The sequence below is a fragment of the Panulirus ornatus genome, chromosome 16 (genome assembly GCF_036320965.1).
Source record: "Panulirus ornatus isolate Po-2019 chromosome 16, ASM3632096v1, whole genome shotgun sequence".
NCBI lineage: Eukaryota > Metazoa > Arthropoda > Malacostraca > Decapoda > Palinuridae > Panulirus > Panulirus ornatus.
The window spans coordinates 13482923-13506781 of NC_092239.1; the positions used below are offsets into that span (position 1 = coordinate 13482923).

General features: G+C 42.0%; 1 protein-coding gene across 1 annotated transcript; it reads left to right on the forward strand.

The window, feature by feature from the left end:
* Positions 1-9391: 9391 nt before the first annotated feature.
* Positions 9392-23859, forward strand: LOC139754154 (organic cation transporter protein). The gene is made up of 11 exons (XM_071671311.1): positions 9392-9732; positions 13360-13558; positions 14776-14879; positions 15058-15212; positions 15536-15745; positions 16285-16373; positions 16693-16823; positions 17216-17427; positions 20813-20994; positions 21800-21975; positions 23268-23859. Exons 1-11 carry the CDS (start codon positions 9527-9529, stop codon positions 23425-23427), a joined length of 1824 nt encoding a protein of 607 aa, XP_071527412.1. The 5' UTR covers positions 9392-9526; the 3' UTR covers positions 23428-23859.

Here is a 23859-nt window from a genome sequence, read left to right on the forward strand (position 1 = left end):
GGCCCCAAGTAAATCGGGGCCGAAGTATCATCGGTGGCTATTCTAGATATGACCCTTTCTTTGGCATGATGAGTGCTTCGGGGAACTCGCTCTTTAAGATATTTGAAAAAATCGACCGTGATAGTAAAGTTTAGGACGCTTGTTGCCAAGAGCAGTATTAACCGTGGTTAAACCTACCAGACACAACGGATGAGCCTCTTGCATCTCTGAAAATTACTTTCCTTCGTCGAGTTTTATATATATTGATTGCCGTACAACTGCAACTCCGTGCATTTGAATTTCAAACCCCTGGAACCAACACCGACCATCACCACTTATTATAACGACCACTCCACTCATTTCGTACATGAAACCAGCAGTGTTGAAGTCCATCCCATGTACTTAACCCATAAATGGAAGCATCATGGAAGCCCACTTCATATGCATGGGCCACAAATCCCTGGCGCCTTTTGCATTATTAACGACCTTTACAGTGTGCCTCAGTTCCCGAGCACCGTCACAGCTCCCCACAGTGGTCACGTAGAGCATAGCATTTATGAGGACAGAGCACTTTGGTGGCACTCTGCACATATAACTCAAGTGTCTTATAAAGTGTACTTGGTGGAACATGTCTTCGACAACAGCTGCAATCAAGATATTAGAAAAAATAACCAAGTCCATCCCCCATGGAGGTTATGTATTGGGTTACTCTCCACTCGGTCCTCCTCTCATTTACAAGACTACCACCTGGTCTCTGTTTAGCTAGCGACACTGAAGTTTTTTTTTTTTTTACATTCTTTTTATAGATGTTAATCAGAAATCACAGCAAGAAAATGAGTCAACATTCTTAGAAAAGATGTGTGGCACGTTAGCGTAGTTGTGGCACGGTAGCCTAGGAAACTGATGGCAGAAGAGAAATATTCATACGGACATGCATTGCTGTCAATCCTTGTTTTTAATGGAGAAAATGTGAACATTATTGCGAACCACACGCAGAGTTTGCCGGGACTTCTAATATTAATCAGAGGGTTTCATTATTTTCAGTCAGGATCAACAATATATATATATATATATATATATATATATATATATATATATATATATATATATATATATATATATATATATATATATATTTATTATACTTTGTCGCTGTCTCCCGCGTTTGCGAGGTAGCGCAAGGAAACAGACGAAAGAAATGGCCCAACCCCCCCCCCCCCCCATACACATGTATATACATACGTCCACACACGCAAATATACATACCTACACAGCTTTCCATGGTTTACCCCAGACGCTTCACATGCCTTGATTCAATCCACTGACAGCACGTCAACCCCGGTATACCACATCGCTCCAATTTACTCTATTCCTTGCCCTCCTTTCACCCTCCTGCATGTTCAGGCCCCGATCACACAAAATCTTTTTCACTCCATCTTTCCACTTCCAATTTGGTCTCCCTCTTCTCCTCGTTCCCTCCACCTCCGACACATATATCCTCTTGGTCAATCTTTCCTCATTCTCTCCATGTGCCCAAACCACTTCAAAACACCCTCTTCTGCTCTCTCAACCACGCTCTTTTTATTTCCACACATCTCTCTTACCCTTACGTTACTCACTCGATCAAACCACCTCACACCACACATTGTCCTCAAACATCTCATTTCCAGCACATCCATCCTCCTGTATGGTTGCGAGGCGTGGGCTATGGATATATATATATTATATATGTATATATATATATATATATATATATATATATATATATATATATATATATATATATATATATATATATGTATGTATGTATATGTGTGTGTGTGGTTTTGCACAAACTTATCTACAAATTACTTACAAATTAATAAAGTATATTATTGTAGTACATTCTTTCTTGACACAGTGTGTTGTATGCATGTAGCAAACCTTAACAACCATGTTGTATACTAACAAGAAGCCCTTTTTAACAATCTTGTTGTATACTTGTAGCTTAACAACCTGGGTGTATACTCTAGCAAACCTTAATAACAATCATATTGTATACTCTTAGCAAACCTTGTTATTCTTCTGTCAGAGTTATTTTATAAGCACATTCATAACTTGTAGAAAATGGAAGTATGTATTGGAATTATGCCGGCTTTACAGGACGAAAAAAGAAAATGTGATTTGAAATTAATTTTTTTTATGACCGACATATTTAATATAATTTTGTAATAAAGTCATAAAGGACCATTATTTGCTATTATCCTAACGTGATGTTCCATTAAAGCAATACCTACCATAAACCCACAACGGTTCGACCCCCTTGGCTTTAAAGAATCGCGTTAAAGGTCGGGACTAAGAGGATCATCCCTATCGGTTGGGACCCTACGTTTCAAGCGCATAGAATGTATAGGAAGGACCGGTTATGTATATGTATATGTATATATATATATATAATATATATGTATATGATTACATATAAATTGATAGTAATGTAGAAGAGACTCCTGGATGTAAATCCTCGGATGGAATGTCTGGTCACCATCTTATGGTGGCGAGGGTGAAGACTTGTAGAGGTTTTCGGGAAAGAGGAAACAATATCGGTGAGAGAAAGTGAGCTAAGAAGAGACGCGTGAATAAATACAAAGAATAAATCTAGAATGGCAAAAGATGAGAGTAAATGAAGCAAGGGAAGTGAATGGTAAATACTTAGGTAAGGAGTGGTGGAATGCATGTTACATGCGAAAGGTGGGAGGTCGGCAGATTAGAAAGTGTAGTACGTAATGGGATGAAGTAAAGTTTTGCTAGCGAAAGAGAAAAGATAGGCGTATGGACGTTACTTACAGGGAAGGAGTGCAACTGATTAGGGGATGTATGAGAAAGCGTCAGGAAGTCAAGAGGAAGGTGCACAGGTTAAAATGGAGGACAAATGAGAGTTGGGATGGGCGAGTATCTGCAAACTTTAGAGTAATATGATGTCTTGGATGGAGGTTAATAATGAGCGAAGAACAGAGAAATTGAACCACAGTGAAGGGAGCAAAGGAGATGTGGCAACAGATAGTGATGAAGTGAGGTGTCGTGAATGTTTTGAAAGTGTTTGATAGGCTTGCAGATGTAGGATGTTTGGATCGGGGTGATATGCGAAGTGTGAAAGACATGGAGAGTGGTTTAGTGGTGAAAGCCTTACATTACATGAAATGTGGCATGGCGACTTGAGTCAATGGAATTGCGTGAAGGGATGAATGTATATTTCATTGGATAGTTAGGATTTTCAATGTATGTATGGATCATGGTGAGGAACCTGAGGATTGGAGGAATGCATGCACAGTGTCATTGTATAAAGGCAAGGGAAATAGAGGTGAGTGTTCAAACTGCAGAGGTTTAAGTTTGTTGAGTGTACCTGGTGAGTTGTAAGGGGTAGTGATTAAGAGTGTGAAGGCATGTACAGAGCATCAGACTGGGGAGATGCAGTTTGGTTTCATAAGTGATTTAAGATGCGTGTATCAGGCGTTTGCTTTGAAGAATGTGCGTGACAAATAGTTAGAGAGACAGATGGATTTGTATGTGGCATTTATGGATCTGGAGAAAGCATGTGATAAGGTTGATAGAGATGCCTTGTGGAAGGATTTATGAGTATATTGTGTGGGAGGCAAGGGGCTAGAAGCGTGTAAAGCTTGTGCACGTGTGGAAAGAGAGGATAGTGAATAGTTCATGTGAAGGCTGGTCTGTGGGAGGGATGTGCGATGTCATCATGATTTGTCCATGACTGGGATGGTGAGAGAAATAAATGGGAGTCTTGGAGAAAGGGGCGATTACGTAGCCTTTAGGGGATCAGAGGGCCTGGAAAGTCGGTTAGTTCTTTGTTGATTATAGAGCACTGGTGGTAGATTCGAGTGAGAAACTGCAAAAGTTCCTGACTGAGTTTGGAAGTGTGTGTGAAAGGAGGAAGTTGGGAGTAAATGTAACTAAAAGCAGTGTTATTAGGTTCAGTAGAGTTAAGGGACAGTTTTTGAGATATGAGTTTGAGTGGAGAGAGATTGGAGGACGTGAAGTGTTTGATACTTGGGAGTGGACGTGGAACAAGGGAAGCGGAGATGGGGGAGGGGGCGAAGGTTCTGGGAGTGCTGAAGAATTTGTGGACAGATAGTTATATGGGAGGGCATAAATATTATAAGGGTGCGAGGCGTAAACTATAGACAAGGTTGTGCGGAGAAGGATGGATTTGTCAAAAATGAAATGTCTGATTACATTATATGGCGTGACGTGGTTGGATCGAGTCAGTAATAAAAAGGGAAGTTGCGAGAGTTGAAGAAGGTATACTCAAACTGTCTGGACATATGGAGAAAATGAGTGATGAAAGGTTGATAAAGAGGTTTTAATCATGATCAAGAAGGAGATATCCCCCATTTCTCAAAAAATGATTGTAATGGCATATCTTCATAAGAGTTGGTATATTTCTAAGTTTTGGAGGAGAAATTGGGTTATTACTGGTAACTGGATGGCACTCGTAAACACTCTCTCAAACGCAGTGTCCATTGAATGTCAATCACACTTGGTAACATACCCAACAAATGTAAACATTTTGTTTTCATTTCTTTTTAAGACATAAGCATTTATGTTGAATATAATGGTTCTCTATTGTCGGAGAGCCACAAAGCGAGAGAATCCTTATCAGACACAGCCATATATCTTCAAAGACTCGTTATGTGTAGTAATGTCCTAGAGATGTTTGCGTAAAGACGAAGAAACCCGTGCGAAGATTAGAAATATATGTAAAATGGTTTGTCACTGTACGCCTAATATATGAATAAGACCAGTGTAGGAGGGACATGTAATGGATATAAGAACAAATGTGTTTCACTGATTAGGAGTATGAGTGTGTAGGTCACATGCGGGACCTGAGCTGAACCTTATGATCTTACGCTATGAATCATACTGTAGCAATAAATGTACGACTTATGTTGTAGTTCAGTTAGAAATTCCTTGAAAAATTAGTTTTCGCTCGAGACGTGATGATGTTCACAAGGAAAGGGTGCATGTAGGTTTTAGCACCAAAGACAAAGCTAGCGGAAAGATGAAGAAAGAAGAGTTGTGAACGGATATGTTCATGGTGTGTGGGGAAGTGCGTCATGCTGCTGTTGCCATTGTTTGCCCCAAGCCTCTGATGACGTCTTACGTGACGCTACAGCGTCATCCACTTGATACGGACGCTTATTCTCTCTTCCATAGATTATCTCTTTGATCATCTGTATTATTGTCAAGATGGCATGTGATGTGCAGACGGTATTTCCTGCCTTTCTTGCCAGGCCTTTTAGTTTCTCCCATGAGTGAGAGAGAGAGAGCGAGAAAAAGAGAGAGGAGGGGTGGAGTAGACAGATAGACGAACCCGGAAATAACAAGGAAGACGGCCACATTGTCACAGGCAACAATAGCTGCAAAACAAAGCAGGGATGTTCTAAGATTGTTTTGTATATTTGAGCTTTTTCTTTATCAAGTATCTGATTCTTAAGTGCTCTTTGCTCGAGCATATATATATATATATATATATATATATATATATATATATATATATATATATATATATATATATATATATATGTGTGTGTGTGTGTGTGTGTGCCGGGGTAGTGACGAGAATGGATGAAGGCAGCATGTGAATATGTACATGTGTATATATATATATATATATATATATATATATATATATATATATATATATATATATATATGTATACGTTGAAATGTATTGGTATGTATATGTGCGTGTGTGGGCATTTATGTATATACATGTCCATGTGGGTGGGTTGTGCTATTCTTTTGTCTGTTTCCTTGCGCTACCTCGCTAATGCCGGAGACAGCGACAAAGTATAATAAATAAATGAATAACCTCGTAACATGTATATCCATTTCTTGTGATTACGGTTTTTGTACACTCGTGTTGTTCCGTCCCTTAGCTGTATGAATAATAAGTATATGTTGTGTACATATTCGCCATTTCCCGAGTTAACGAGGTAGCGTCAAGAACAGAGAACTGAGCCTTAGAGGGAAAAAAAATCCTCACTTGGCCCCCTTCTCTGTTCCTTCTTTTGGAAAAGTAAAATCTGGAGGGGAGGATTTCCAGTCCCCTGCTCCCATCCCTTTTAGTCGCCTTTACGACACTCAGGGAATGCGTGGCGAGTATTCTTTCTCCTCTATCCCCAGGGATTTTATATATATATATATATATATATATATATATATATATATATATATATATATATATATATATGTATATATATATATATATATCGTGTGTGTGTGTGTGTGTGTGTTATTTTCCATACTTTCTCTAAGTAGCTAGATAACGTCAGAAACAGAAGACAGAGGCTTTAAAGAAAACCCCCTTGTTCCTATGAGAAAAAAAAGATGAGCGTTGCTACGGGGTGAAGGGGGAGGATTTGCAACTCCCCATCCTACTCTCGCCCCTCTCAGTCGCTGTCTACAACTCACATGAGATGAAAGGGTAGTATTATTTTTCTTCCTTCAAACATACCCATTTGCGCCCTTCCAGATAACGACCTCTGTGTCCATACATGCTTCATGGTTTTCAGAACCTTTGTCCCCTCATCCACCCTGTGACTCATATCCGCTTCCATGGTTCCATTTGATGCCATGTCCACTGCGGTATTTAAAAACTTCACTTCCTCCAAATAATCTTTGCTGGCGCTCTTACCGCAATTAACCTTGTCCTTCTCCCCTGCTAAACTTAATAACTTTGTTTTTACTCTCGCAATTGTTTCCAAACTCAGATTCTAACTTAGAGAGAGAGAGAGAGAGAGAGAGAGAGAGAGAGAGAGAGAGAGAGAGAGAGAGAGAGAGAGAGAGAGAGAATGATAGCAGGTTGGTTATGCAAACGTTAAGTCCGAGCGGAGTTCCATTTCTCTAAACGTTTCCGTACAACCTTCTTGACAGAGAATGACATCTTTAAGGGAAAAACACAAGGTCATGTGACAAGTGGATGACGTTCCATTACTAGCAACGAGTTGTGGCCTCTCATGTTGCTATCCGTGCCACTAAACTGTCGCTGCTGTTTACGGAATATTCCCTACTTAGTGCGGCGACTCTAACGTTAATGTTTTATTTAATACTTCATGTATTACTTTAAGTTAGTCTCATTACGGCAGATGTCCATGTTCTGCGCGTACTAAGGTAACGTTGGAAGTTCTATGATACATCATAGCAACCCTGTATTCCTCTACGTTCTACCAGTTGAGAACTGTCTTTATGTTATGTTCCCCCCCCCCCCCCCTTCTTTTGTATCTGTTTGTTGTAATTACATGTTTGTGCCTGCGTTTGTTGCGCTTCCGTCTAGGCTTCAGGCTTCCCCCCCCCCCCCTCCCACCTTTCGCAAAACGTTACAACCTTTGTGTATGATGATGTGACCTTTGAATAGACCCCATAAGGATCAGGTGAAACGTCACGCCATCGTACGCATAGTCTTGACCATCGTACCAAGCCATATTACGTGCAGTGTCAGTAGAGAATATGTCACTTATTTAGGGGTAACCTCATTTTTCCAAGCATCGTTAAGTCAAAGCAACGTTATTCCGAAAAAAAAAATAAAAGGAACTGTATAGCCTAAAACCAAACCTAAGGTAACCCAATCTGGGCATTTATTTTCCCCCCAATTCTAGACGATCTTAAGTCTTTTACGGAGTAACGATTTTTCTGATCGATGATGTTTCGGATTATAGTGGTTCTTTCTTTTTATGTTGTTCTCCCTCTGTATCTGGTGAAATCTTAAGTTTCCTCAGTAAAAGTTGTGGATATGGCAATTAACATATCGTCTATTCAAAAGCAGTTACTTAACATGCTAGTCATACTATCTTCACCATTGTTCTCAAGACAAATGTTTGAAGATGTACCATTGTCTTCGTGGGTAGCCTAGCACGGTGTTGGGAAAGATAACGCCTTTTTATTTTTTTTTTCCTAAACTATTTATTACGTAATTCTTTCGTGTGTGGTAAGCTCGACATAGCAATCTCTTCTGTATGTTAAGATCATAACAACATCCTCTGCTGTGTGTGGTAAACTTCCAGCATTCATGTGTATTGGACATATGGAATAGATTAGAAAGAATTTACCTTTGGACGCTGGGGATTCGAACCCTGTGCCTGCCACGCGGTAGATCTGGGGTTCGAGTCATATGTACACAAAGGTAAATCGTTATCGTTATTTGCCATATATTTAAACCCAGTGCCAATGAAAGGATACGTATACCAGTAAGGTGGCAGATTCTAGTAACTCACCTGGATGAAAGCGTAACTTGCATATATATCCTTCTATAGAGACACTGTAGAGATGTCTAGATGTACACTTATCACTGATAGTGAGTATTGAAATGACAATACTTCGTTAAGTAGGTTATACCAGGAACTACTTTACCAACGTTTAAAACTTTTAATTATCTTTTCGGAGAAAATAAATACACTTTTGCATCATCATATCTGTAAGCTCGTAACTTGCGGCTGGTAGGGGTGGCTGTCATGTTGATGTATGACAGCGTGACTGAGTTGGAATGTATTACCGATATTACCTTGATATCTACCACTAGCAAGTAATAATATGTCCGTAAATAAAGTAACAAAATAAAAGTGCATTTTCACTGAAAATGTGCTTGAGTAAAAGTAGTGAGAATTATAAGCACATCTGAGTCGAGTAAATTGCCACATAATCTAGAGGGGACCACCACTGACCAACTGTTGGTCTAGATTCACTGAACCGTTGTAGCATGACGTCATGCTTCCACTGGAATCTTGACATGATTTTATTTTCATTATTTCTGAGAAACGTATTAATCATAATAAACTTAGACTCGTGATAAAGATTTTTTTTACAGCTCTTACAGACAGAAATACCAGGTTGTAAAATTTGAAGTCGTTTTAGGATTCCCATACCCAGCACCAGAGTCAGGTAGTACCTTCAGACAGAACATCTAGTCAAGGAACGCCACCAGACCCGGGATTAGTGTTGCCTATCGTCAGCCAGTCGTACCAATTATAATTTTTCATCGAGCGTCAAACTCTTAAGTACTAGAGTTATTCCGCTACCCATTGGTTAGACAGTTGCAACGGAACAAATCTCTTAAATCTGCAGTGCCTGATTCCTCAAAGCGCCTATTGAATATATCAGGAAAAGAATTGAAATATTCTTGACTTGTTATGGTACGACTTTTACAGGAGGGTATTTATGAATGAGAAGATAGAGCCTTTGCGATTTAAGTTCTAAAGATGTTAACAGCGGATGTGAGGGCTGGAAAGTCCCGAGGAAAGGATGGGCAAGCTACCTAAAGCTTGTTGAGCCACTGTCCTCAGTAGAAGGCTTCCTTACCTCGTCCCCATAACATCACACCAGGCGCTGCTTGAATGGTGGTGTTACTGAGACCCCATCTAGTTTTAGAATATCTACAAATTGTGAATACTCCATTTGATTGTAAATTCAATTAACATTTACTGCGTGAATGTTTATGAAGTTCATACCTACCGGGGAGACTCGTCAAGTGTGAGGTCGTAAGACACCCAAGCCAACGATGGGACAAGAGAACCTAGACTTCGATGACGTGCTCACGCACGCGGGGGAGTTCGGCAAGTACCAGTGGCTGCTCTTCATCGGGCTTGCACCCTTCTGTTTCAACCTGATCTTCATCTACTTCGTCCAGTTCTTCATCAGCCTCCAGCCCGATCATTGGTGCGCGGTCCCTGAGCTTATGGACGCCAACATCAGTGTAGCACTCAGGTAAATCCAACAATGTCTAGCTTGAAGCACTGGACAAAGAAAATAAGAGTAAAGTGGCTGGATCGGGTTTGTTATCTGTTTAGTTACATGTGTTGTTCGGTAATAGATGATCATTGACATCGTAACTCTGGGTAATAACTTTTGCCTCAGCATTCTCGATGCTACGAGTGACAGGTGAGGAGGATATTGATAGCGTAATTTCCTCTAATGAGACTGAACGCATTGATCCTAAAGGATCAGGTCAACGCTATTATACCTTAGGGCTGTATCGTCGAGCTCAAGTGCTGTGCAGTAGTCCTCGTGGCATCATAACGTCACTTGGCAACTCCAACGTCCCCGACAGCGTATATCCTAAATGAGTCACAATGTATGTTTAAGCCATGAATATTTCATCAGTGAAGCATAATCGAATGCTATTTTCCACTGACTGAATATAATCAGCGAAGTACTGGGATATCCTTGTGTAGTTCCTCGTCTCTTCAAGAAATTTTTGCTTGCGGTGAGAGTGACATTGGTGGAGTGTGCTGTTGTCAGGCAACACAGCAATTTTTTTTTTTTTATGGGACACCGGCACAGGTAGACGTTTTAATGAAGCATTTTCTTTAGACTGTTGCGAACTCACTTACCTCCCTGCACTTTATTTTTGTTACTATTTCCAAACATCAAATGATTTTTAAGGTGATTTTGTCGTTTTATGTTTCCACAATTCCTTGCTTTGAAATGAAAAATCATTTTAAAATGCCGTCCAGCGTAGGACTTCACAGTCAAAGATAAAGTACTTAAGGATTTTAAATGGGCCTCGCATGGTGCTGCATACATAGTGTTATATGGTCTTAGAATGATCTTTAACATCAGAAAAAGGTATTGAAGATTTTTCGGTTGGTGAACTTATTCAAGGCCTTAATTGACACTGGCAGTTGATATGCCTATAGACGAAACAACCACCCATGAGCCACATGCATAATGAGCATACATGCTTCCTTAGAATTATCCTTCAAACCAAAAGGTGTTAAAGATTTTCGGGTTGGTGAATGTGCCTTAACGGTGACTGCCTAAATGACCTTGGTGGTCGATAGGCCTAAAGCCCAAACCCACACAACGAACCCTCGAAACAAAATATGAATCTGCTTCTGAAACCTGTAATTAAGTGAAAATAGGCAAGTTGCAAAACTTTGCATTTTAACTTATATTGATTCAAGGAACGTCTTTGCAAGGATACTGTCTTCTTGTGATGTTTTCTCATAAGGAGAATGTTTAAAAGTATCTCTTGAACGGGTACCGAATACACTTTCTTTATATTTTGGTTTACTTGCCTACTCTGACATAGTACTTTGCATATTTCTCAGTAATGCAAAATAAACTAAATAGAGAGGACCTTCACATCCGCTCTGCATTGGCATTGCTTCTGGACCAAGGAAATGCTTTGAATATTTTAATGTCAGTGAAATCTATCATACCCTTGGAAAGGAGGAATCCAAAGCCTTGTTTATCGTAATGTCTTACTAGTTGTGATGGAAGAATTTTAGCATTCTCTTAAAAGGTCAGCTCAGGTGCCCAGGAATACTTTTCCTGAGAAGACATGGTAAACAGAACCCTGAGTACGACGGAACAGCCAGTAATCACGACGCTTATGAGCCTTGAGTATGATAGTTGACTTTAAAAAACCTGGCCAGTTTATCATGCCAAAGCGTCGCACTGACGCGTCATTTGAATCTGAACCTTCAACCGTGAACATTACACCGGCAGTCTTGTACGACAAGTCAAGCAACCTGGAATTCGTTGATGTGGCCAGAAGTGAATTTTGCCTACCATCTGAACATGTTCTTTAGAATTGGATATACTCGTGATTTATGTCCCACATTCTTTCACTTATTTCGTTGATACCGCAGCAGGGGAGCGCTCGTTAGCGGAAACGGTTCGTCGGTGTGCTGCTGACGACATCTGAGACAACGCTGCCCCTATAGCACGACAACGTTAACATTTGCCTTATTACCAAGAGTTTTTTGTTGGCTTGGGCTCTTCCGGAGGTATTTGCTTGGTTTACTTCTGAATTGTAGCAGTTTTTGACTAGGTTTTGAATATTTATTTCGGTTTCTTGGATATGGTACATCGGACTTGCTCATTCTAGGATGGCGTTTATTGTATTATTCTAATTCCTTAGCTTGCCAGGATCTGGTTTAACGTTTAACTACTTAGTTTCGCGGACAACTTGATTATTAGTTATTGTTCACTTTGTTATTTTTATCATCTTTATTCATTCTAGTTATTCCGTGATTTGATGTCATGTTAACCTATATATATATAGCTTTTTCATAGCGGGGCTGATATGTTCGATTTGCTAACCTATATATATATATAGCTTTTTCATAGCGGGGTTGATATGTTCGATTTGCCTGTTTTGTTTGCTCTAAGTAATAGGTAATGCTGTGAACGTTTAATTCACGTTAAGTATGAACAACGGTTTTGTTGTTTATCTGTATTAACTCTAAAGATATTGTAATATTCATTATATTTTGGTAACTTAGTTTGCCAATGGTTCGTTGCCTTGTCGAGTCTGGTACGCTCAAGCTGAACCCAATTGGGCTTTTACCAGGTATGAATTATTTTGTTAATTGATTTGATAGGTTTACTGGTTAATAATTCATTTGTTTGCCAAGTATGGCCTATTGGGTGTGATGCGCATGCCGTGCTTGGTGCGAAAATATTTGGTTTAATTCTAGGTTAACTATATATCGATGTGACCATTACGAAGATTCTTTGGTCCTCTACCTTTTTAATATAATGAAAGTCTTTTTTTTTTTTTTAGAAACTCATGTCAGACAATGAGTTCTTGATTAAGACCACGATATATGTCATGAGAGAATTTGTTTTCTTGAGAATTTATAATTTAGATATGCGATCCAGTGGTTCTGTGGTGCTTCTTGGAATTATGGCATGTTAGTTTTACAGAAATTAAATAGGATAAATTTCCGAAAGCTTTACATTTGAAAGACTAAAGATTTCCAATTTATTACACGAGGGGGGAGACAGGGGGTGGGGGGGGGAGAGAACTTGGCGTCCCTGTGACCACCAGCGAGAAGAATCAGCGAAGTGAACTCTCCCTATAGCTTCTGAGGATGTCCCCCCCCCCCCACACACACACACACAAACCAGGCCGCCTTTAACTGCACAGGGTGACTCTAGTTTAATCCGGGTTAGCCTATCGCTCCCAGCTGCAGAACCTACGCCGAACTAGGAGACAGACCAGCATCATACTAGGACTAGTGGAGGCCCAGTGTAGTAAATTCAGGCTAGGGATTTCTGGGAACTTCTGGATCTTCGAACGCTACTCCCTCCGTGGGTGGAACATACTGAGACTAATATTAGGTCAGGAGCCGTGATATATATATATATATATATATATATATATATATATATATATATATATATATATATATATATATATATATATATAACTTCACCCCCAGCAGACTGGGGATATGTAAGTAGTGTTGTGAGTTTAGCAAGGAAATTTTACACTAGGGAAATAGATGAGAACCATAGTGTGACGCACGAATCCATAAAAGCAAGAAAATCGTCATTCAGAATTATGTCTTTATTCAACTGCTGACCCTCACTTACTGGCAGACGTAACTTGAGCGCCCCTGTCACTGTCGACGCGTCTGGGGTGGAGACGAGGAGCCGCTGCCAGGTGTATGATGTAGAATACCGCACGCTTCTGCAGGAGGGCGTGACGTCACCAGACCCCTCGTGGCCCGTGCGGAGCTGCCAGGCGTGGGAGTACGATATCTCCACGACAGGAAACTACCACACGATTGTCTCCGAGGTAATAAGTTTTATCCCAGTCTTTGTTCTATTCAAGGACAATATTCTACGGCCTCATTGATATTCGACCATTGTATATGATACTATATCAGAAGACTGAAATAATGTTTATTGTTTTAATGTCTAGGAATATTTGAGATGTCAAAAGCAAATATTCGAGTGAGTATGTCAATAGGTAAGTTAAATAGTTTATTTGTTTTTGGTATGCAAAGTTGCGAAGCATGTTAGTATGGATGCTTTCTCCTCTTATACAAAACATTGGTAGTTAGAGAATTATTCCTTAAAGTTTTCTTTCTTCCGTATAAGCTTAAAATACAAATACAGATGATAACATTACGAACTTTAAGGGCATCTATACACGCTCAGTTTTTCACTGGGTATTATCTGTGCAGGCCAAAGCTTCACAGTTACACGGAAACATGTGGATGGGAAATGAACCGCACAGTCTTAACTGTACGGCGGCAACATTTTGGTCTGTACAGTAAACATTAAGTGAAAAAAAAAAAAGTATGGCGGCCCTTACACTCGCAGACGAATTTTGCTCAGACTTCAAAATCACGTGAAACCAATGAAATTAGTATTGATTCATTATCTAAGTTCATATATAAAAATTTGTTGTAACTAAATTGATTTGCAATTTAAAGTAAAACCACATTATTTTGTATCAAATTATTGTGTATGAAAAGAAGTTTTAGAAGCCGTCAAATTATTTAGCTTGTCTCTCACAATAGAAGGGGAATATGCTGCTTTTGTTCATTTTCCCGTTATTTTTCTTTTTGGTTCTCTTTCCAGCAGTCAGTGCCATAACGCTAATACTATGTATATACGTATTAACCCAGTCCTGACGGATTAATTCAAACGCTAAAGGCCAGTACTGGTGTCAAGGGTGTCGTATGTATGTCCTTTGGATCAAGATGCAATTATAGATGGTTTTTGACCTGACCAGTGTGGGTCAGATCAAAGGTGAGTGATGTTGAGGATGCAGTGATCACGATATGGTGAAGTTGAAGGTGCAGCGATGATGAGAGTGTGGTGAAGATGGCGTGGGGAAGATGCGCTTAGTGGTGTTCCATTGCATAGTGAACATGATCGTCAGTGATCATTAGAAGGAAGACATACCGTGTAGTCGCTCGTGAATGCTGGCCTTTGTAGTTCAGAAATATATTCACAGTTTGTATATAATTTACTGTTTATGAAGTAAAATGTCATGTTCGTCAGTTGTCGTGGGTGTGTGAACGAGAATGGTATGCGACGCTGGCCCAATCCGTCTTCTTCCTTGGCGCCATCTTTGGAGGCCTCGTCTGTGGCTGGGCAGCTGACAGGTGAGTGACGCTCCTCACTGTAATAAATGGGTCTTGTATTACTGCAGGTGGGTCACACTAGATAGTGACGCAGATATTATTTGTTATATTTAATGATTACGTCATATTGTGATGAAGGGTTAAAGCAATCGTACTTAAAGGGATAAGTTGTGGCACTGAGCCCTTAATGTGGTTGCAGATACGGCCGCCTGCCGGTGCTGGTGGCCACCAACTTCGTAGGCGCCCTGGCCTCCCTGCTAACAGCGGTGTCCACCTCTCTGGCTGACTTCCTTCTGTACAGGTTCATCGCCGGCTTCGCCTTCGACAACATATTCGTCATGATGTACGTCCTAGGTGAGTTGCTCGGCGCTGGCCTGACTGTCACCGCTGCTCGTGACAGCCTCATGGGTTGAACGGTTGCGAACACTGTTGATTCTTCTATATTCTCTCTTTCTCCTTCATACATTTGTCTCCCTCATTTTTTTTTTATTTACGTATTTCCCGAAAGAATATCTCATATCGTGAAAGTGTGTACAGTACTGGCGGAGAGGTCTACGCCCGTGGGGCCCATCTCTTGTACGTATTCGTGCATGAAAATCTTTTAGGCATAGTGCAGCTTCAGCACTTCAACGGTGTCTTAAATGACACTCAGTGTCCCTCCTTCTGTTCCCCGGCAGTATTGGAGTATGTGGGCCCCCAGCACCGGACGATTGTGGCCAACTTGTCCATCGCGATTTTCTACACGGCGGGGACGGTGCTGCTTCCCTGGTTGGCTGTGTGGGTGAGCGACTGGCGACTCTTCTCGGCCCTCACCGCCACGCCCATGATCCTATCCTGCTTTTCCCACTGGCTCCTGCCTGAAAGTGCTCGCTGGCTGCTCTCGCAAGGTTTGTGCCTCTTCGTGTTTACTCGCACTGTGCTCAGGCTGACACAGGAAGCGTCCACACGCCAGAGGCAAGCAAGCACTGTCTATATACACATCCATATTTACACAAAAGGAATAAGCTAGACTAGTAAAGACACATGTCCATGATACAAACGATTTCATTCATAGTAATAACTAATAATAATTTCAAAAGATCCATGAATTATTGAATGTTGTGTGAAGCGTGATCCAAGTCACCCTTGTGACTGCACGAGAATAGAATTCGAGGTATAGCTATACAAATGTTTGACAAGCTTTTTTCTAATTTTCTCTTTTTTGTGGCACCACCAGGTGTTTATGAGTGTGTGTGTGTGTGATTAATATTTTTGTGTTCCGGGGAGAGAGATTTACACTCGTGTTCCCCCGTCTCATAACCTTGTCTTTACTCTTAGGTATGTACACACACACACACACACACACACACACACACACACACAAAAGTGTGTGTGCAGGTTACTCTAATGATGTCATAACATTGTTCCTTCACCATTCCCTTGACAGGTCGTGTGAAGGAGACGGTGAAGATCCTGCAGAAGATCGCCAAGGTGAACGGCTGCATCATCCCAGACCACGTCTTACGGGACCTGGAGGTGAGACCATCGTACATGATAATCACCCTCGAAAAACTCCAGCTCCTTAACACCTTGTGTCACTCGTCACGTTACTCGCACTAATTGCTTTGAGTTCAAGATCATTATCAACCACTCCCTGTTGTGGATAAGCAAACGATGCAGAAGACCTGATAGATGCCGCTTATATAACAAATGCATAATTTCATGCTTGGGAAGACTTTGTTTCCTTTGTTATTTTATCACTGTGACGCAGTAGTCGTTACGAGAACTTGGTGCCGATGACAGACGAATGTCTAGAGTGACGCCGCTTCACTCACCACCTCTCTCCTTTCCGCAGAAAACCCACAAGGAGTGGATGGTGGAGGGTGAAGACGCCGCAGTGGTGAAGCAGCTCGCATCTGCGTCACTACTCGACCTCTTCCGGACGCCAAGACTCCGTCGCACCACCGTCGCTGTTTGTGTCCTCTGGTAGGTCGTCTCTCCCACCAGCATGCCCGGTCCCCTCATCACATAATTACCCATTAACTAGTCGTAAAAGAGTTTAAGGTTAAGGTGGGCTGGATGTATACAACTAGATAGTCGAGGATGTTTACAAATTAGATATGGTTTAAACATTATGCAGTTGGTTGAACATTTAGTTGTGTATAATTACAGTAATACAATAGTTGACAGGGTGAGTACTCACTATGATCCTGTCCTCACCTATAGAGTACTCACTATACTCCTGTTCTCCCTTACAGAGCACACTCTATAGTCCTGCCCTCCTCCTTAGAGTATCCACTGTAGCCCTGCCCTCCCCCTCAGAATACCCACTACTCCTCTCATGTCCTTCCCTGAAGACTACTCCTCACATCCTGCAGGATGCTGCTGAGCCTGGTGTATGACGGCCACGCCCGGAACGTATCCAACCTGCAATTGGACGTGTTCGTGACCTTCAGCGTGGCCTCGGCGACGGAGCTGCCCGCCGATATATTCTTAGTGCTCACCCTCGACCGACTGGGACGTCGATGGCTCGCCTTCGGCACCCTCGTTCTCTCGGGTCTTCTCACCATCCTTACTACTGCTTTCTCAGGTGATCCTCGTTCCCCCTTACTCGGCGGCCTGCTGGGTTGAAGTGTGATCGGTTGGTTGGTTGTTGAGTGTAAAATGTAGATGGGTACAGTAGGTGTACTTTAGTCTACACTTCCCCCTCAGCAGGCGTGTCCCCCTACCGTGTACTGTGTATAGGCATGTGTCCTTGTAGTGTACCTTGCACAGGCATTATCTCCCTGCAGCGTACCTTGTACGGGCATTATCTCCCTGCAGCGTACCTTGTACAGGCATTATCTCCCTGCTGCGTACCTTGTGTGGGCATTATCTCCCTGCAGCGTACCTTCTACGGGCGTTATCTCCCTGCAGCGTACCTTGTACGGGAATTATTCCCTTACAATGTCCCTTTTACAGGCATTATTCCCCTACAGTGTATCATCTACAGGAATGTCCCCTTAAAGCTTACAGTCTAAGGCCATGTCCTCGCACAGGTAAACATTCCTTACGTTGTTCCTGTAATCCTTAGAGTCATGTTCTCATCAACAGGGTATCGTTTAAAGTGAACCTTCCACAGTTGTAAGATCAGATTATGAGAGTCGATAAGTCGGATTACTATAGATATAACTATGTCTAGTAAGTACGTGGGGCTGAACAAGCCGACCAGGTATTCAGAAGTGGAGTTAAGCATTTGTGTAATGTTGGGTTTTCATCGAATATTTTTTGAACGTGACGGTGATACCATGTACAGTGTCCGCAAAAAAACCTTGCCCGCCCCCAAAGATTTTCAAAGGCGATGTAACGCTTGATTTTAAGTACTTTGTCAGCTCTCATTTGGCCTTGAGTGCCATCTGCAGACGTCTGGCCTCAGAAATGGCAAGGTTTCTGAATTATATTAGGTCCATATTTTGAGTCCGTAAGGTCTTGATCTGAATGAGGCGAAGCACTGATGAGGTGTTGCAGGAAGCAAGCTTTGATTTCAACTGGTTCCGGCAGATCTCGATTGGGTTAAGGTCTGGGGAGTTCCCTTGCGATTCCAGTAGCTGAATATTTTTCTCTCATTGCCGATTCATCACCTTGCAATCCTTATGGCAGGGGCACTATGCTGCCTAAAGTATTCACACTCGTGAACCTCATGAAAAGGAAGCAGATGGTCCTCTTATCACCTTAATGTACTGCGTTCCATTCATTACCGTGCTTTTAGGCGAGAAGTACAACCCTCCCTTACCCATTCCACCGCTAAAGCTACCCCAGACCATCACACTACCTGGGTGTTTCACCGTCTTCGCTGTGAAGCAAGAGTCATAACGGCTGGCGCCTTCAGGCCTCCACACCTTCCCCTGCTTGACTCACTGTTGCTCACTCCAGTCTCTGTATTTTTTTTGCAAATGCGAGCCGTTTGCCTTTCATTTCCTTCGTAAGCAGGGATTTGATAACTGGTTTGTGGGAGGGAATGTGACGGTCTTTCTGTTGCCGATGTTGAATGGTTCTTTGAGAGATGTATCCAAGAAGTTTTGGATCGCTTTTCTTGCGTTCGACGATCGAAATGCAGAGTCTCTTTAATACTCGTCTCGTGAGGTTATCTGTATACCTAGAAGTTTTTCTCTTTTTTTTTGTCGACCAGGGATAGGTTTTGGTAGTAAAATGATTTTTGCCAGGAAGACCACAAACGCTGGCAAGCAACCGCCTGATCGTGCGTCCTGAACGCCTAGTGCTCTTGGAAATCTCTCATGTACCCATATTTTCCTCCTTCCTGGCGAGAATTAGGGCTTTCTCCTCCTTGGAGAGGTAAAAGCCAACCATCTTGAAGCACAGGTGGAAGGAGTATAGCGCCCAGAAGCGAAATTCCTAAAATGAATTGGAAACCAAGATGAGTAGAGAAAGAAGAGCCTTCCCTAAAGATAGCCGGAGGCACACTGAGGCGGGTTACTGATGCTCATACCAGATGTACGATGATTTCACCCCTAGAGCGTCATGTGCTTGTACCCACAGTAAACCTCGCCCACGTATATGGGGGAAACGGGGGGCGGACAAGGTTTTTATGAAAATATACAGTGTTTACTATCTTGAATAAAAATACCACAGAGCCATCAAAGGCGATGAAAAAGCCGTGAGAGATCTCGTTATGATAAAGAAAAGGTTGATTCTGAATGGGCGGCGGACTCCCCACCCGCGAATCTTATCCAAATTTCAGTTTATAGAATAGTTAACGAGACGAGACGAGACGTAGACAGAGCTTGAGATAGAGCACTACTTTGAAAGAAGTAGGGAAATGTAGGGTTGTCACCAACCTATGGGTAAATATGATTATATACTGAAGGAAGAGGAAGGTTGGTAATAGTTGTATGTGTTTGTGCAGTCCCTGCGTATTCACGTCTTTTTTCTTTTTCCTGCGTCAGATGTTAACTAGCTGTGTAAACCTGAATACTTTGTAAGGATTTTTTTTTTCATTGCCGTGGGAGTTACATAGAAACAGGCATTTGGCACGGATAGTACTATTATTGGAAAGGGAGAAGAGTAAGTGGTAAGTGTATGGTGGAGTGAGAGAGACTGGGTGAGTGAATATAAGAGGTGGAGAGAGAAATACAGTAAGAAAGTCTTTCCTTAGACGCCCTAGTAAATAGAGTGCAACACTTTGATTGGCTTATAGCTACTTTATTTACGTCCTGGATTCAAAGGTTTTATTCTATACTACTTGAATTCGATTCTCGGCTGCACGAGCTCGAATTCTGGGTGTGTCAGATCGAATTCCAGCCACACGCTACATCAAAACATAGACTACGGGGGTCAACATTTTCGTACCAACCTGAACAACTGACGAGAGCCTGAGATGATGAAGTCTTCTCTGTTCCTCTCAGGGAATCGACGGTGAGTGAGCCAAGCCAGCGTGCTCCTCCCAGTAATTGCTATCGTGGGTATCCAGTCTAGTCTCGTCCAACAAGTTTTTGTCATGCTTCTGGTCGGGGTTGAGGTCAGTACTTTCAGGTCGAGGGGAGACATGCAAGTTGTAACTTAACCCCTTAAAGCACGACGGTACGACTCTTTAAGTGGCCAGGTAAAAGGCCAGATCATTGTGTCAGACGATCGTGCCATTATGTTGGTGAGTCGTACCGTCGTGCTCAAAGAGTTGATCCAGAAGACCAGTGGGCATCTGGGGGCAGAGTCGTGGGTCAGCTCTATGTCGTCTCTTGGCACATGTCGCAAAGGTGGGTGGAACAATATCACCGTGGAAACGATTGATGTGATTCTTTCGTGTTTACCCTGGTCACCTTGTGGCCACATACATTTCTGCTGGGGATGTCTTACGACTGTTCATGGTCATTACCTATATGTGCTGAGAGTTTCCAGATAACAATGTAACCAGTGAATGTGTCTTCTAGGATCTTCAAGTGGTATTATGGCCACTAATTATATCTACTGGGTTTTATTAGGTAACGCCATAGCCATAGCGGTGTTGGCTATACTGGGTCGGCTTTGCGTCAACATAACGTACAACATAGGTCTGCAGTACGCAGCAGAGGTGCTGCCGACAGTGGTTCGTGGGCAGGGCGTCTCCGCCGTCCACATCGCAGGCTACGTGTCCGCTCTCCTCTCCCCGGTCATCGTGTACATGGTAAGTCTCGTGAAATTAACATAGAAAACGAGAACACTCCGCGGCAGAGTAGGTCTTATGTAACGAGATGTGACTTAGAGGCTGTACCGTAATCCGGTGCGGTGACTAAGTTTCAGTCGTATCACCTTCCATTGCCAGACTTCATGTTTTAAGTAACAGGTGTTGTTAGACCTTGTTAAAGGATTCTTCATAAAGATGACTCTACACCTGCCTTTTATTTTGTCTCATGATTTTTTTTTTTATACTTCACCGAGATCAGGTCCACTGCCCACGATAAGGCAGATCTGGATACCTACTTGAGTTTGACAACTAAATCTATGCAACAAACCAATGTTTCTCGATGGCCAGCGAGAGTATCGTTCACACAGGCAGACAAAATCACCTCCATGAACATGCAGATACGACTTAAAATATTAATGATAATCATCATACGCCCGCCAACCTTATATCCGTGTCACTGAATTTTTTTTATAAAATGCGAATCATTTGCTTCGATACGTAAAAGCGCCATTTGGTTATACATCCAATATTTCCTGGTGCTCAGAAGTACTGAGTGGACTTGCTCGGTCGACATTAGGTTTGTTCAGTGGACATTGGATCTGTCCATTCGAGAGCCTTGCACATATATATTCGTTCAGGAAACTAGATCCAAAATGTCTCAAGTTGTAGACTTAATTACCTTAAGGATGTGTGACCCAGGGTATCAGCAGAATCTACTTCTGTCAGATTACAATATGATTCATTCATCATGTAGAATATATTTTGCCTGTCTGACTTGTCCATCCTCCCGATGGTCTCCTTTAAGGGTACGGTCAGTCCTCTGGCGCCGATGGTTGTACTGGGGTTGGCGTCGCTGATCGGGGGCTGCGTGGCGCTCCTGCTGCCGGAGACCCTCCACAGGGATCTGCCCCAGACGTTAGCCGACGGCGAGAACTTCGGCAGGGACCAGACCTTCTTCTACTTCCCCTGTATCGCCCAGGAGTAAGTGTTGGTGTGTGTGTATGTGTCAGTGTGCATTTGTGTTTAACCACATATATGTGCAGTATGGAGAGGGCGTTCTGTACTCGTGAAGCCCCATCACTTGATCCATGTCTATTATACGATTTTTTAAACTTTCGTATTTTGTAAGCATTCACAATTTCACAATTTACTGCATTCATCCACCGTCGATACACTGCAAAAATACTGCTTAACATCTTTTTTAACCAATTTCTTATTTAGTTTTACATTATGGTCTTTGGTCACCCCATACTCTTCGTGTAACTCATCTATCTTGATTTTTATATCACCTTTGTTGCTTTCCTCTGGTCCCTCTGAATTAGCACTTTGTGCTTCTTTAAGTTTGGTGATCAGTCTTGAGAAATATATCCTAGTTTTGGCCTAATACACTGTGTGAACAGTTTTTGAATATTTCCTTATCTCTGTACTTAAATGCGATTCTGGTATTTGCTAGAAGACAGTTTGTCTCCTTTACAGTTCTGAAGTGAACTGGCGACAGGTTAAGTACAATCTCGACTCGTAATTTCCTCTCATATTCAGACTCCTGCAGCTTATTTTTTGCTGATGTGTCTAATCCTAATGTTAGTCTCTCAAGCCGCAATCAGAGGGCAGGCAGGCCTTGAATGGGGACCTTACCACACCAGAATTCATTCAGATTTATTACTTTATCTTTCCTGAGTGAATGAAGATTGCCATGCCCTAGTCTTTCCTGGGTGACTGAAGCTTGCCATAGCCTATCAGGGATTAGTTTAGTGCTTATGGAAATATGATGTCACTTGACACTTAAAACTGTAAAGTTATAAAAATCTTTAGTCAATATAAACCTTCGTAAGTGGACGGCATGAAGTACGCGGTCTACTCGACTGCTGAATTTTCCTGCATAACTAACGTGTAGAGTATTGGTGAACATAACTGAATATCAAACCTAGTGCATAACAAACGTGTAGAGTACTGATAAACATAACTAATATCAAACCTAGTGCATAACTAGCGTGTAGAGTATTGTTAAACGTAACTAAATATCAAACTTAGTAAATCTTCAGCATGCAAATTATTGATAAATTCAAATGATTTCATTATAAGGTGCATTCCGTACTAGAATATAGGAAATGTGCTAATAAGCACTGTGTCAGATGTTTAAGGCCAGGAAAAGCAAGTTGCCAGTGTCAGACACATAAACAAGAAATGATAGAAAACAGTGTATTAGTATGTTGTATATTGATTTTCACTTCTCATCATTTCCACCGCTCAACTCCACTGCGTCTTCCTTCCAGCGAACAGTCCGGTCCGCGATTGTCGCTGGGAGAAATAGGGCAGCAACCTTCCATCACCAGGCACCGACCGCGGCTCCGAGCCTCCCTCCGCGGGGAGACCTACAGGTCCTCGCTCATCAGACACGATGGGGAGGTTATCCACATCCCTATGGTTGACTGACTCTACTAGAAAGATCCTCTACGTCCCTGAGGTTGATAGTATGGGGGTCCTATGCTTCCTTGTGGTTGACTGACAGTACCAGTAGGGAGGTTCTCTGCCTTCCTTTATGTGGCTGTCATCACAAGGAGAGATGTACCTGTTGTCCCCATGGTTGGTTGAAACCGCCAGGAGGGAGGTCACTCACACCTCCATAGATGGCTACACCAGCAGCATCCCTTCGGTCGACAGACACCACCAGCAGAGGAGCAGCTCAAGACTATAAGAGTCGAGTGTCACTGGTATTCCAAGACGCTGTTAGATTCAGCGCGCCTGCGCGATTTAACTGAAGCGATATCACTGAGGAGGGATTAGAATTTTTGAAGGATCTGTTAATCTTCAACTTTGTCACCTACTGTACTACTGATGATGATTAAATGGTAAAGTTATTCTATA